At 38.5% G+C, this 15,303-nt stretch overlaps 1 protein-coding gene across 6 annotated transcripts in view; it reads right to left on the bottom strand.

Moving 5' to 3' along the window:
- Dip2c (disco interacting protein 2 homolog C) overlaps window positions 1–15,303 on the bottom strand; it is a 359,742-nt gene that overhangs the window by 99,961 nt on the left and 244,478 nt on the right. For all 6 annotated transcript variants that reach the window (XM_057787245.1, XM_057787246.1, XM_057787247.1 and 3 more), the window contains 4 exons: window positions 13,733–13,797; window positions 10,002–10,095; window positions 9,747–9,866; window positions 8,299–8,413 (listed from right to left, as the gene is read on the bottom strand). In XM_057787245.1, coding sequence (XP_057643228.1) covers window positions 8,299–8,413; window positions 9,747–9,866; window positions 10,002–10,095; window positions 13,733–13,797 — 394 coding nt within the window. The remainder of the gene's footprint in view (window positions 1–8,298; window positions 8,414–9,746; window positions 9,867–10,001; window positions 10,096–13,732; window positions 13,798–15,303) is intronic.

The raw sequence follows: 15,303 nt of genomic DNA, 5'->3' as shown, positions 1-15,303 counted from the left end.
AATTAGGATAAAGACATGTACCACGGTGCCCAGCTTTTTATATGGCTGGTGAGGACCCAAACTCAGATCATCATGCTTACCTAGCAAGCACATTACCAATTAACCCTGGGCTCTTCACTGATTCTTTTTGTTGCTCTTCCTCAGAGCCATAGGCAGATGTGTTTCTCCAAAGAACCAGGAGCCTCCTCCGGGACATGAGTTGGTCATTCAAAATTACTCAAGGTAGTATTTAGAAATAAAATGTCAGATTCAGAAACTACATAATACTATAATTTCTAACATTACTCTAAGTTTGCTGCTTCGGTTTAAGGGTTTTTAATGTGAGTTAAAGAAAGACTATTTTGCCAGATGTGGTGGCACACACCTGTAATCCTACCTCAGCCTTTGGAGTTCAAAGTCAGTCTGGGCTACACAGTGAGTTTGAATCCAGGGAGAAATACATAGTGAAACCTGTGTCATAGTAAAAAAGATAAAAATTTAAAAGAAACACACTATTTCAACTCTGGTTACATGCACTTATAATTCTGAAGTCCACAAAGAAGAGATAGAGCATCACTTGTACTTGTGAATGCTTTATGAGGACATAACATTCAGAAATTTTCTTTTCAAGGTTGGGAATGTACTATGATGGTGGAATACTTATCAACCATGTGAGAGCCTAGGTTTAGTTCTCAATATCACCAAAAAGCAAGTAAAACAACACGTTTACATATGTATTACAAGCTGAGAATCTCTGACCCAAAATGCTTGGGATAAGAAATGTTCTGAATTTTGGCTGCTGCTTGATTTTAAAATTTTTGAATATGTACACTATTTTGTGGATGGGAAACGTGTATAAGCAAAAAATTTACTTATGTTACATATGGCCCAAAGATAATTTACATGTATTTAAAAACTATATGAAAAATAGTATACATTGAGTTTTTTAAAAACAGGTGTCATCATTTCAGTAACTTATTTGGGTAATTTGTGGTTTTCTGACATCACCATCAATTCCTCTCTCCAAATTTATATGCTACCAATGAGCAATAATATTCTCAGAATCATCACATATAAGAACTTAGCAGTGCAAAACAGGACACACCATTACATGGAAAAAGTAATGTGTCAGCGTAACCAAGCTGCTTAGTGGCATCGTGATAATCCCTGTAGCACCTGTCAGCAGCAAACAGCAGCAGCTACCAATTCCCACACATTTTGTGTTTTGCAGGAATCATGAGAAGCAACAGGAAAGCAGCAATAGTCTTCCTCAGAGACAAGGAGGCATCTGTAAGATGTGTGCTTAAAATTTATCCTCCAGAGCCATTGGTCTCATGAACAGGATCTTTTCTTAGAGATCTCCAATTCCATAAACTAAGAGATGCCTTGTGTAGTAGTCACAAATAAATGTTGTTCCAGTCCTTTATTAAGTCCATCCTACCTTCTCACCATGCCATTGTCAGTACTTATAAGTGTTATTTCTACCACTATCACAATCATCACCTCTTCTACCATATTCAAGGAATGATTAACTGGAGTCTCATTATTGATGTGGAACAAGTTCAACATTCATTTCCTCTAGTTGAGTAATGGATTCTAAAGATATCTATGCTTTTTAGACAGAGTTCAGGCATCCTCTCCTCAATACCACTTTGGCATATGGACTCCATCAATACAACTTGCTCACTATCATCACGAACAGTCGTAGGCAACAGTCTACGCCAGCACACATATCTGTCTTTTGTCTTTGTCTTCTAAACACTGTAGATTCACTGAAGATACCCTATCCTTCTGAGCACCTTCCAAATCCATGCCTCTGTTCACTGTTGCTTAACATCCTGTTCAAGACAGTGTCTTCAAACTGACTATCCATCTACAACATCCTGGTCAGATGGGTGGATTCATGAGAGCATGTGACAAGAACACTTTTCTAATGAACATTTCATTAGGAGGATAAACAGAATATCCATTTAGGAACAAACAACAACCTTGCAGATGTCACCTAGCCCAACTTTACTGCCGTGAGCAATCACTGCCAGGATGAAATGTTTCTGAAACCAATTAGGAACGACATCCATGTCAGTCGATAGTAATAAATTACTTCCTTTAGAAGAATGGTTTTCAACCTTCCTAATTCTGTGAGCCTTTAGTACGGTTCCTCATGTGTGGTGACCCCCAACCATAAAATTATTTTTGTTGCTACTTCATAAACTGCAATTTTGCTACTGTTAAGAATCATAATATAGATATCTGATATGCAGGATCTCTGATATGTGATCCTGTAAACTGGTCATTGGACCCTTAAAAGGGCCAAGACCCATAGGTTGAGAACCACTGCTTCAAAAAAATATGCCAGGTTTTTGCCTATCATAGCAAGTTCACTTTGGGATGACTTAGTAGCATGTCCCCACACCACTATTCCTTATCATTAATCCTTATAGGGACTGTCTTGCCAGCTATACTCAGTGTCTCTGGGGAACAGTACCAGTGTAACATCCATGTTTCATCAGCATTACACACTAGTTTGGCATTTCATTTCATTGACAATGACCTTGACAAATTTGTCGGTAAATATTTATAGTGTTTTGGGCTCAGGAGATGTATTTTTACCACAAATGTTTGAAATCTTGATTCAATCTCTTTTGGGGGAGCTAATGATCTATGTTCCCCAGGCTTGTCTTCAACTCTTGGGTTCAGGTTATCCTTCCTTCTTAGCATTTAAATATATGGTAATATGGGCATGGATCATACCTTACTAGGCTACGCCTTTTCTTAAAATGTTATATAATTATCCTGATAAATATTTACAGTACCCTCAATTTTGTGGCAATAGATCTCTACTTGTTTTCAGATTAGCATGGCTTTATGTGGCAAGGGGCACACTGGAATACTGATGGACTCACTCTGAACAAGGTCGAGAACTTCCCCTTCCCAGCTTTATGCACTGTTTCTCTACTTTTTGTTACCATGGTTCATCACTTTCAGTATACAATTTCAATAAAGCATCACTTTCTGTGTATGAGTCAAACATTTCTTTTTCCTTGTATTATAAATGGAAAAACTGTGGGCCCATCCCTCCTTCTTTCCCTCAACATTTCCCAGAGTAACTTTATACTACATAATAGAATTAAACGAATCATGCAGTGGATAATGCTCATGGGCCTTGTCTTCTTAGGGGAAGAGCCTGGGGAACTTGTTATCAGCATGCCTGACTTTCACATATGATGCCATGCTATCACTCCCTGTAAATATGCTTCAGTGGCAGAATGCCAGTGTGCCTGGAATATGGTCTCAGAAAGTAAAAGGGACTGGGTCATTGTGTCCCCTTTTAGATGCTATGTGTCATATCCCTGTATTTACCACATGAGGAAAGAAGGGAAATATAGAGCAGACTGGTTGATACTTTCTCTAATGACACCTACACCCACCAAAGAGGTGATGGTCTTGTCTGTGGTTGCCAACCCACAAAAATAGAGATACAGCTCATTTATGGAGAATATACATTTGTGATAAAGAGGTATATGGGGGAAAAAGGGAATTAAGCTCTTAGTTTTCTGTCAGACCTATGCTATTTTCTTATTCAAATGCTCTTTAAAATAGCATGTTCCCCTTTGTTACCTTTTGTGTAGATGGTTATGAAAATTTTGCAGAGGGCATAGGTACAGAAGGATCTTATTTGCCACACCAGGACCAGTATACAATCCCATTCCTCTACTAGTTCCCAGATCATTCAGAGGAACTGGGAATGGATTTTGTGCAGATGAGCTAAACCCAGTCAGGCAAACTCTAAAGGACTGAAGTATCCCTTGACTTGGAACATTGTCTTCCAGAGATGTTACCAGAGATGGCACCATCAGAGAAGAAGCATACCATTCTCCTCACTGCTTAGCAAAGGGAAGATGGCACCTTGAGGCAGAGGTAGTCCCCTGACACTGGAAGAGAAATGGAACCAGCAAGGTGCTCTGTGAGGGGCCACTTTTCTTTTCTTACTTAGTCAAAACTTGGAGAAGAAAGTAAAGTTATTTCTAGGGATTGGATCACTTGGATTTTCAGTGGAGCCAATTTAGACCCAGATTGTAGGTAGGAACTGAACTGTCAAGACGTATATTATTTCCTACCAGCTGAGTTAACTAAGAAAGAAATCTGTGCTGTAAAACCATAGAAAATAGTTGGACTTATTACTTCCTGATCACATTTGTTCAGTGAACACAGAATTTGGTCTCATATTCTACTACACTTCCAGAGAATACATGGTGATGTGCTTCATGGGAAATGAGGATAAACTGAAGATGTACTTGTTACAGCACCTACTTAGTGTTATAATATTTTTCTTTCTTGTGTATATATGTGTACGTGTGTGTGCGTGTACATGTGGAGGTCAGAGGTTGATATGAGGTATCTTCCTAAACCACTTTCGACCTTTTATTTTGAGACGGGATCTCTCATGAACCTAAAGCTCAACCATTTGTCTGAACTGGCTGACCAACGAGTCTTATCCAGGGATCTTCTTCTGTCTCTGTTTCTCCAGTGCTACAATTACAGGTGTGCATTGTGTGCCCACAACCCATGCCTGCTTTCAAAACACAGATAGTGGGGACTAATGTTTATATACTAGGCATTTTACCCTAACCTCTTACATATTTCCAGATATTTTCTTCTTTTCTATAGAAATTTAAAACTCACAGATCTTATAGAAACTATATCTCCTGAATGTCCTGTGGTACAACCTCAGTCACATTAGCTTGCACAAAACAACTTTAGCATTCCATGTTGGGGGCAGTACTGTAGGAACTACAGCTACAAGTATGAGTGATAGAGTCCAAGAGACATACACTAGCTTGTGCCAGAGATGTCAAACAGCAAGGATTGAATGCAAGGACATAAAAGTGAATAAATGAAATTCTTAAGGCTTATAAAAATGTTCTTACTGAAAATAGTTCAAGATTACACATAAATATGTTGACTCTCAAAATGACAAATTTTTCCTTTTCTGACCTATAATCTTTAAATTTCTGAAGAAAAAAGAAGTCTACATGAGAATCTGTCAGTGAAATCACTTGGCAAAAATTCTGACGAGGTAACCAGACATGGTAACAAATGTTTATAATCCTGATCCTTGTGAGGCTGAGGTAGGAAGGCTCTGTGGTGGTTTAAATAAGAATGGCCATCATAGGCTTATATGTTTGAATGCTTGCTTGTCAGGAAGTGTTACTATGCAAGAAAGATTAGGAGGTGTGGTCTTATTGGAAGTGGTGTGTTAGTGGGGATTGGCTTTGAGGTTTCAAAAAGCACATGTCAGGCCCAGTGTCTCTCTCTGCCTGCTGCCTATAGTGATGTATAGGATGTAGCTCCCAGCTATTGACCCAGCACCATGCCCGCCTACATGCTGCTATGCTCTTTGCCACGATGATTAATAGACTAAATCTCTGAAACTGTAAGCAAGCCCCAAGTTAAATACTTTCTTTTATAAGAGCTGGCTTGGTCATGGAGTCTCTTCACAGCAACAGAAAACAGGGTCCAAGTTCAAAGTCAGACTGAGCTACGTATCAAGACTCTGTGTTTCAAGAAAACAAAACCAACAGCAAAAACAACTAAATCAGCCCCAGTGATCATATCACATATTCCATCTTCTACTCAGTTAACGCCACTTTAAAAATGGTAATGAAAACAAACAGTGTCCTTTGAGATCAATGAACTCAGACATTTTTTTGTGATGATATTTTATAACATTCAAGACCTTCAATGAAAATCTCACTATCAAGAACATACTCCTGGGAAGAGCAAATTATCCAGTCAAATCCATACATATGGAGAGTACCTAAAGTATACTACTTCTAAAGGATGGAGACTAGACTCCAATAACATGTTTCAGCATCCACTTAAAGATGAGACAGTCAAAATTTCTAGTTTGACATGACTCATATTTTGGAAATTTTCATTTTCTCAGGCCTACAATCTAGTTAATAGTATAACAAAAATCTAAAAACATCACATGTTTTCTTACCTACAGAAATTATCAATAATAGTTAAATTTCATTGTAAACTTCACTGGAAGAGGAATTACCTAGGAAATAAACCTCTTAGGGAACTTGTGAGGGTATTTGCAGAAAGATTTAATTGAGGATAGAAGACACATGCTAAAAGTGACATCATCTTATAAACTAGGTTCCAACTAAACAAAAATGAGTAAGCTAGCTGAACACCAGCATTTGTCTCTCTCAACCTCTTGACTATTGATACAATGTAAACTGTTGCTTCATATTTTTGCTACCATGCCTTCCCTGACCTAGTGAACCATATATAATCCTTAATCTGTGAGACAAAAATGAGGCCTTCCTTTCCTAAGTTGCTTTTGCCAAGTATTTCATCACAGCAACAAGAAAAGTAACTAATAAACTCTTCAGATCAATACTTTTAGGAAGCTCTATTTTTTTAATTTTACATACCAGCCCTAGTTCCCCCTTCCTCTCCCTCCCACTTGCCCCATCCACTCCTCAGAGGGGGTAAGACCTCCCCTGGGGAGTCAACAAAGTCAGGTATACCAGGTTGAAGCAGAAACAACCTCCCCAACCCCCCCCCAAGCTATCTCACCAAAGGGAATGGGCTCTAAAAGGCCAGTTCATGAACCCAGGGTAAATTCTGGTCCCACTGCCAGGGTCCCCTCCCCCAAATTGATCAAGCCACATAACTGTCACCCACATTCAGAGTGCTTAGTTCGGTCCCATGCAGGATCTCTTGGAGTGAGTCCAGAGTCTGTGAGCTCCCACTAGTTTGGATCAGCTGTCTCTGTGGTTTGCCCAATCATGATCTTGACTCCCCTCCACACACATTGGTCATATGGCTCCCTATGTCAAGATATCGCTTTCATTCCTCCCCCAACTCAGCCATCTCATATTCCCGTCCCCTATCTGCTTCCTTCAACTCCCCTTCCCAGTTTACCCAGGAGATCTTAACTATTTACCTTTCCTGGGGCCCTCCATGTGTGTCTCTTAGGGTCCTCCTTTTTACCTAGCAGGAAGCTCTATTTTTAATTTTTATAAATTATTTGACAATTTCAAACATATGTATAATGTGCTTTGGTGGTTCTCATCCTCCCATTACTCTCCCTTCATCTTCATCTCCTTCTCACTCAAGTGAAGACTCTTCCAAACAAGTTCCCCTACTACTTTCATGACTTTGGTTTTCACATGTATATGACCCACTGAATTTAATTAGGAAAAGAACATATTCTCTTCTACTGAAATTAAGCACAGCTTCTACTTTGGAACACTGACTTCTCAAATGTAATGGAGTACACATCCATTGCATGGAATAAAAGCCACTTAGAGGTAGACCCTAAAGCAGTGAAAAATAATTTACAAGTTTTAAAGACCTCTATGTTGCTACCACTTCTTTATGTTGGTGTTGATAATTGAGAGGCTGGAGTGGCATTTGACAACCAGCTCCAATTACTATTGATGCTTATCAGGCGATCCTTCTTTTTATCCCCTTACAAGGTGTGGCCTTTCTCACTGAAGTAGAATAAATTTTACATCTCTATAACTACTTCCCCTCCCCTGTACTGTTCTGAAGCAAGCTGGAGTGACTTATGATGGATAGTGAATAATGTTGCTCCCAGCAAAAGCATCTCAGAATACTCAGTGGTCAGGCTGTTAGACAGCTGGTAATCACAGTCCTTAGCACTCCTAATGTGCTACCATGCTGCTCAAAGCTTCAGAAAACCAGGCTTTCTTTTCCTTTTCTTTCTTTTTCTGCAACAGGATCTTTTACGATGTTATGCCTACCTGGCTTGAAACCCAATATGTGGACCAAGTAGGCCTTGAACTCACAGAGATCCAGCTGCCTCTGCCTCCCATATACTGGGATTAAAGGTGTGTGTTTCTATATCTGGCTAAGTTTCCTAAAGTACATTTTTCCATGGGACAAAAAGTAGAAATGAAAATGAAACCACATTATCTAGGATCATGGTTTAACATTTACTTCATTCCATCCCCTAAATTAAAAACCAAAGATGTATACAAGCCAATGAAAATTGAGTAGTGCAACCTGAAAAACCATGTAGGTCCCACATATTCCTATACACAGTTCTAACAACTCAGGAAAGACAACGAAACTGGAGAAGATCATTAATATTTCTCTAACTAACCGATCTAGAAAATTCAAGGGAATTCATTCTGACCTGTAAGAAAGAAAGAAACTCACCATGGAAAACTTGGAAGGCTATTCCTATGTTCACACTAAGTACTAACTACCATGACTTCCCCCTTTCAGTTGTTCCACTGGGATAGCTGTATACTATAAACTGACATGACCCAGTACCTCCGGATTGCCACAGTGAGGGCCTCTGGTGAGCTGGCACAGGGACAGATGACCTCCTGTCGAAGGCCTTTACTCTGGAAGACATTGAGAAACGCATCACAAGAAGAAATAGACCCTGGAGGAAAAGAGGGACAATGGTCAGACAAGTGTAACATTGTGATTGACTTAAAATTATCCCATAATAGCAAAATAATTTTGAAGTTGGGATTCAGATATAAACAGAATTAGGCACCTTGGAGAAACAAAACATTAGCTACAATTTGTTATTTATGTTACATTGAAAGATAGTATTGACAAGCCTTTAGAAAAATAATTCAAAAACTGCAACTTCTATATTTAATGCAAATGAATTTTTTGCTGACTAATGAATTTATTTTATTAACTTCCCTGAAACCCGGTCTATCATTTTCAGTATGCAGATTCCAGAAAAATGTGTCAATCTAAACAAAGAAAATGTTTGATTAGTTGCTAATATTCCATGAAATATCTGACTTTCAAATACAAATTTACCTTGTTTTATGCAAGATGTTTTGTGGTGATGTATATTAAAATTAATTAATTAGTTCACAGTTTATCCAATTATTTTAAGTAAAGGTATCATTTTGTAAATCAAGTTGTTTCTAAGTTCACTTCATCAATCAGGCATCAAGAAAGCATAGCCTGCTTTAATTTAGAAATACAGCTAATCCCTGTCTACAGATAAAGTCAGAAACAATCTTTCATTCAGTTCTATTCTGAAACATGGCTTCAGACTTTATAGACCTGTTTCATGAAAACAAGCTATTTCAATGCATATAAAGAATATTTTGTAAAAATGCTAACTTATTTTATGTGAGTTTTTGTTAAAGTATTTTATAACTAAGTTTTATTAAAAATGATAGCTTAGCCAGGGGGTGTGGTGCACGCCTTTAATCCCAGCACCTGGGAAGTAGAGACAGGTGAATGTCTGTAAATTTGAGGCCAGCCTGCTCTACAGAGTGAGTTCCAGGACAACCAGGACTGTTACACAGAGTAACCCTGTCTCAAAAAAAAAAATCAATCAATAAAGTTTAATGCTGATCACAACTATAGTAGACTAGAAAATAGTATTTCCTGAAGTTTTATTCTATGTGAAAGAATTATACTTAGGAATTGACCCTTTTAATCCTCAAGTACTATGCTCTGATTACCACTGTAGAGTTAAGAAAGCAAAATTTGAAAACTGTCTCTGTAGAACCAGGATGTTTCTTATGACTCTGGGACTGCAGTCTATAAACACCTTGTCATTAACCACTCTGTTATCCTGGTCAAGAAGAACACTGCTTGGTTATTTTAAGACAATCTCAAGCAAGACACAGATTAGGAAAACAACAACAACAACGAAACATCAAAGTGACAAGAACGACGTGTGGAAAACAAGGAACTCTGAGGCTTCCCATCTTTTAACCTACAATTGATGCTTTACTTACAGGGATTTGCTCCATCAGCCACTATTAGCATGCGAAGGGAGGACAGGTTGACATCTCTCTGATCTCTATGTGCTACAAGTGCCCAATGCATGTCTCTTGATTTCACACAAGCCACTTTTGCTACAAAGGAAAACAGAAGTAATGATATGTCACTGCCAGACTGTATGAAGCTGAGAAAAGACAGGTAATTGCAATCCATCAGGAATGGTGAATTATCTTGTCACCAAATCACCCACAGGCCCAGGAGAGACCAACCTTTGTACTGGCAGACCTTCTGGATCCAGGAGAGAGGGTTTACCTTCATCAGCGAGTACGGGATGCTGATGACATGCATCATGTTCATGACACTCTGAAACCAACGATGAACACAAGAGGTAAGAAAAGAGGTTGGGATACAAGAGGAGGGGCTCACTGTTTTGACACAGGGAAAACAAGCCAAGGCTCGGCAGGCAGAAAAATAAACATGAGCACTTCAAAGAAGTACTGAAGTTGACTAATATGAGAGGAGCTTTAGGGGGACAAGAAGAAAGCTGACTCAAGTGAGGCTTGGTATTACTAAGGTACACTCTGGTACAATTCTGTAAGACAAAGTGACCTACTGGAGATTAGCTCATCCTCTTTGCTCCTCGACTACTGATAGAGTCAAAGAATTTAAATTCCAAATCTTTTTCTCATTAAAACCTTGTATTAAGAAGAATCTCAAAAGGCATTTTTCAAAAGTGAATGCACAGGGTTGGGAAAATGGTTTATTTGGTGAAGTGCCTTTCAGGCAAGCATGAGAACATAAGCTCTGACTCACCAATACCCATGAAAAAGGTGTATATGGTGCCCTGTGTCTGTAACTCCAACACTTAGGGGAGTGAAGAGGCACAGACAGGGTAATCCCTGAAGCTCACTGGTTAGCCAGTCTAATCTAATCAATGAGCTTCAGCTTCAGAAAGAGAAATCCCTGTCTCAAAAAGATAAAGGGGCTTTAACTCTAGCTTCTCCATACACATATATACACATGTGCACAGAAATCTGTATACATCTACACTAACAAGTACATATACCACACACATATGGGCACATACAAAGAGCACAACACATATACAACACACTATATACACTCAAAATGAGAAGAGGATACATAAATACCTAAGATATTTATGAAAAAAAGTGCTCATTACAGCAAATAAGAAAAATTCAAGTCAAATGCAAATCAAAACTAAATTAGTTAACACCTCTCAGAATGGTTATTATAAGAAAAAAATGCTAGTAAATACTCAGCAGAGTAATCCCAAAGAAACTTGGTGGGAATGTATATTAGTATAACCAAAGTGAAAAATTGTTTGAAGATTGCCAAACACACATATACAAACCCCCAATACAAGTAATAATACAAGACAACTACAATATGATCCACTAGGATCACTGCTGGCATATTTCCAAGGAACTGCAGTCAGTATGTTGAAGACACATCACATTCATGAGGTCACTGTAGCACTATCATCTGAAATAGCCATGATAAAAATTTAACCTAGATATTTATCAATGGAGGAATAGGTAGAAAATGTGATATACATACACAGTGAAATATTTTGAAGATATAAAAATAAAACCCTGTCATGTGTTACCATATGGGTATAACTGGAGGGCACAGGAAGACAAGATACTGCATGGTGTTATTTATATGTGGAAGCTAAAATGTTGATTTCAAAGAAGAAGTAAATACCGTAGTGTTATTAGAAACTTGAAATGGTAGTTAGATTGGGATGATGAGATGGAAAATGAACATAAGATATAGCTAGGTGGGAAGATTAACCCCTAATATCCTACACTTAATCTTAGTCAAATGACCAAGAAATGGTAACTAGTTACCATGTTGCTGGTGTCAGAACCAAAGGTGTCAGAACCACAGTCTCCTTCCCAGCCTTGCCAACACAGATTAAGACACTTAGTCAGTTCCTTAAAGTGGATGATGAAAGTTGGCGATAAAAATGGTCAACACACATAGGTTGTGATTAAGTCTCACATATCTTACAGATACACAGATCTACAGCACAGCCCTAGGAAGGACTACAGACTGTAAACATCAAGTCAGTGCTTTGGCTTGGCCTTTGCTTTAGGCAGTCATAGCATCAAAGGAAGAAGCTCCAAATGAAAACAAAAAGACTACCATATGTTCCTCACCAGGAATGAGGTCTCCACAGAACCTATGCACACTCAGCTTCTTCTGAGGATTTCTTCCCACTGAGTTCTAAGGAGAAGGAGCTTAAGCACCCACAAGATAAGGATAAGCATATGCTACAATGTGTTCACTCATGTGGCTTTAAGTGGAGTCAACAAAAAGACTCACAAATTGCCAGGTACTGCAGGCAGGGACATAGAACAACAGAATTAAAGTGTGGGTCAACATGAGAGTCACTAGAGCAGAATTGGTGATTCTTTCAGAGGGGACTAGGAAGCAGGGATAGAGAAGACAATGCATAATCAGAACCACGTCATGTGCTACTAGAGGTACTAACTCTGATAGCAACCATTTCTGTTCTTGAGGATGTGACAATGGAACCACATGTACATGGAACCACAAATACAGACTACATGGTCTACAGGGCTACATGCTTGGTTAACACCAAGTCACATTATTCTTATGCCAAACACAACAGGTAAGACTATTCACATTTGACTCTATCAATAAATGAATTTTGTCAGGCTCCCCAGCTACTTGGGAGGTTGATACACGAGGATTCCACATTCAAGGCCAGTCAAGCTAACTTACCTAGACTCTATCTCAAAAAGAAAACCCTACTGGGATAGTGGCACACACCTTTAATCCACTACTTAGAAGAAAGAGGCAGGAGGATCTCTGTAAGTTCTAGGCCAGCTTGGTCTACAAAGCAAATTTCAGGACAGTTAAGGCTGTTACACAGAGAAATCCTGTGTCGAAAAAAAATAATCAACCAAACAAACAAACAAAAAACAAAAGAGCCAGGCTGTAAATAAATAGAAGCATTTGCCAAAGATTGAAAAAGTCCTGCATTTAATTTCCAGTGCTTAAAAAAAAGTGTCTTGTACATATGAATATGATACTCACTAGAGTCACAGCTACAACAGAGTCTTGAGCTCAGGTTTCTTAATTTTATAAACCCCAAATCTGTGTTATTTTCTCTGCAACAGTACACACAACATGCCAGCATTTTAAACCATTTTTCTGCATCTCCACTTATAAAAGCATCCAGATGTTAGAAGTAAGCCTTACTGGACTATCTACATGATACTTATATGTTCATGAATTATACAAATAGATCTGGCTCACCAACAAATAACAAACTGCAATATTTATATTCTCATCATTCATATAAAATTATTGCAGTTTTCTATTTCAGAAAATAAATGAAGTTTAAGCATTAAAAAACACTAAGAAAACAATCCGTCAAACTGCCCTATATGAGATGGATGGGGAATTCCAAATATGCATTTTTGTTTGTTTTGCTTTGTTTTTCTTTAAGAGCCAACAAGACATTTAAAATCTAAGGTCATTTTTCTCCTAAAGCATTCACAGTTAGCTCAGTCATCACTTTGCAAGTGGCACTGATAATGAGACAAATATCTCTCCATAATGCATGGAAAATTCTCATTTTAAAAACAAGCCTAAAATCCTTTTCTCCCTTGCAAATAATCTAATAGCAGATCTCCCAACTCTTAGAAAACCAGTAAGAACATTCTCTTGAGAGTGGGAAAGTGATCTTGACAGATAAGGCACTAGTAATAACAACAGGAAACCTTCAAAGCCCACGGTAGGAGCCTTAAGAATGCTACTTTGGTAGCTATTACCTCAATATATGGGTCCAAGATTCAAACCAGTTTTTCTGAGCCCAGTTGTCTTTATTGTACTGTTGCAATAAGCTGGCTGAGTGGACAATATGACTCTTAGCACAATGTTTACAATGTGATATGGGACTTTGCAAAAGTTGGACACACTTGCATGAAGAAGGCTTACTTACTGTCAGTATGCCATGCCAAAGCCCCACATCCTTTTTGAAGTCTAGAACATTCACAATGGTTTCAGCTGTATGAGGAAAAAAATCACATTTTTACTTGACATTATAGAGCAGCATGAGTGAAACTGCAAGGAAAACCCATCATCTGAGGGGTCATCTATCTTATAAGAATACCACATTACTCCATCTTCACAGAAAGTTCACAGTCATTAATAGATGACTAAAAAGTGCTAATCAGGCTAGAGAGTGTTTTCAGGATAATATTTGGGTATGTCAGCAAGCAGCAATAGCTGCCAACATATCACCATTAGAAAACATCTTACCATTATCAGACATGGTGGTGCAGGCCTATGATGACAGCACTTGAGAGGCTGAGAGAAGATGATCACAAGGCTTGGCTATACAGCTAATTCAAAGCCAGCTTGTACATACAATGAGACTTTTAAAACACTGTCACATAACAACATATTCCCAAACACAGTATTATCATCCTTTTTATGCCCTGCCTTCCTAGGCCTTTCATTTTAATTTCTCCCACATGTGACCTAGTTTTCCTAACAGGGAAACATGGAGGGGGAAGAGATTTTGACAGTTCAGGCTTGTTTTCTCACATTAGAATTGTTTTAATACTAGTTAGGGGAACAATAAAGGAGGGAGATATCTCAAGACAAGGACGGTGTAATATTGAAGCAATACGGGATGAGAATTCCAAAGGGGAAAGAATAGGAAAAAAAGCTATAAAATACGTTGTTGAAAACAATTATATCAAAGACTGGGGCAGTGATGCTGGACAGTCAGGCACTGAGGATTTAGGCCTTCATTTGACCTTGTTCTTATCAAACAGGTACTTCAGTCACCTGCACACAGCTCCTGGCCACTTCTCAGTGTCCTGGGCATCTCCTCATTCCTTTTGGCAATCTATACCAAAGGCTCATTCTATCTTCTGCTCTCCTATCAGAGAGAATAAAATATGGAGGCAGACCAGACAGACTAACTTGAAATATAGATATCTAAAGGAAATATCCTAGATTCCTTTTTATAATTTAAAGTAAAGAAATTTTATGTATGTGTGTATGTATGTGTTTATATTTACTTTTGATATCTAAAGGGTGGCAGCACCAGAACTTCAAATCATGCAGGCCAGGACACACAAGTCATTATGTTTTGATTTTAAAAAAGAAAATAGCAGAGATTAGAGGACATGTGTCTCTAAGTGTTAAACAGTCTAACCATTAATAGGGCATGTCTAACAGACAAATTATTCTTTAAAAGGGCAAGGATGGGAAGATCACATGAGCAGCAAAAAAAAAAAATTAAAGTCACTTAGTGGGTTTAGGGACCACTACTTGCTTCTTCAGGTCCCAGAAACTGACATCAGTGTAGAGTTATCTGCTGTGACTATGCTCTCCCTGTAAAGGAAGTTGGGGCAACAAGCCAAAGGCTCTTGGAGGGGTTGCTTTAGCTTTTCCTTCTCTGTGTCCACTCAAACCTATTTCCATGATTACTACCACACACTCTATCTCTGCTTCTCATAACCGGAGAAAACACACCAGGAAAAATAAGTGTCTTCTTGG

This window comes from Chionomys nivalis, chromosome 13 (assembly GCF_950005125.1).
Source record: "Chionomys nivalis chromosome 13, mChiNiv1.1, whole genome shotgun sequence".
Classification (NCBI taxonomy): Eukaryota; Metazoa; Chordata; class Mammalia; order Rodentia; family Cricetidae; genus Chionomys; species Chionomys nivalis.
This window is presented reverse-complemented; position numbering and strand designations above follow the sequence as displayed.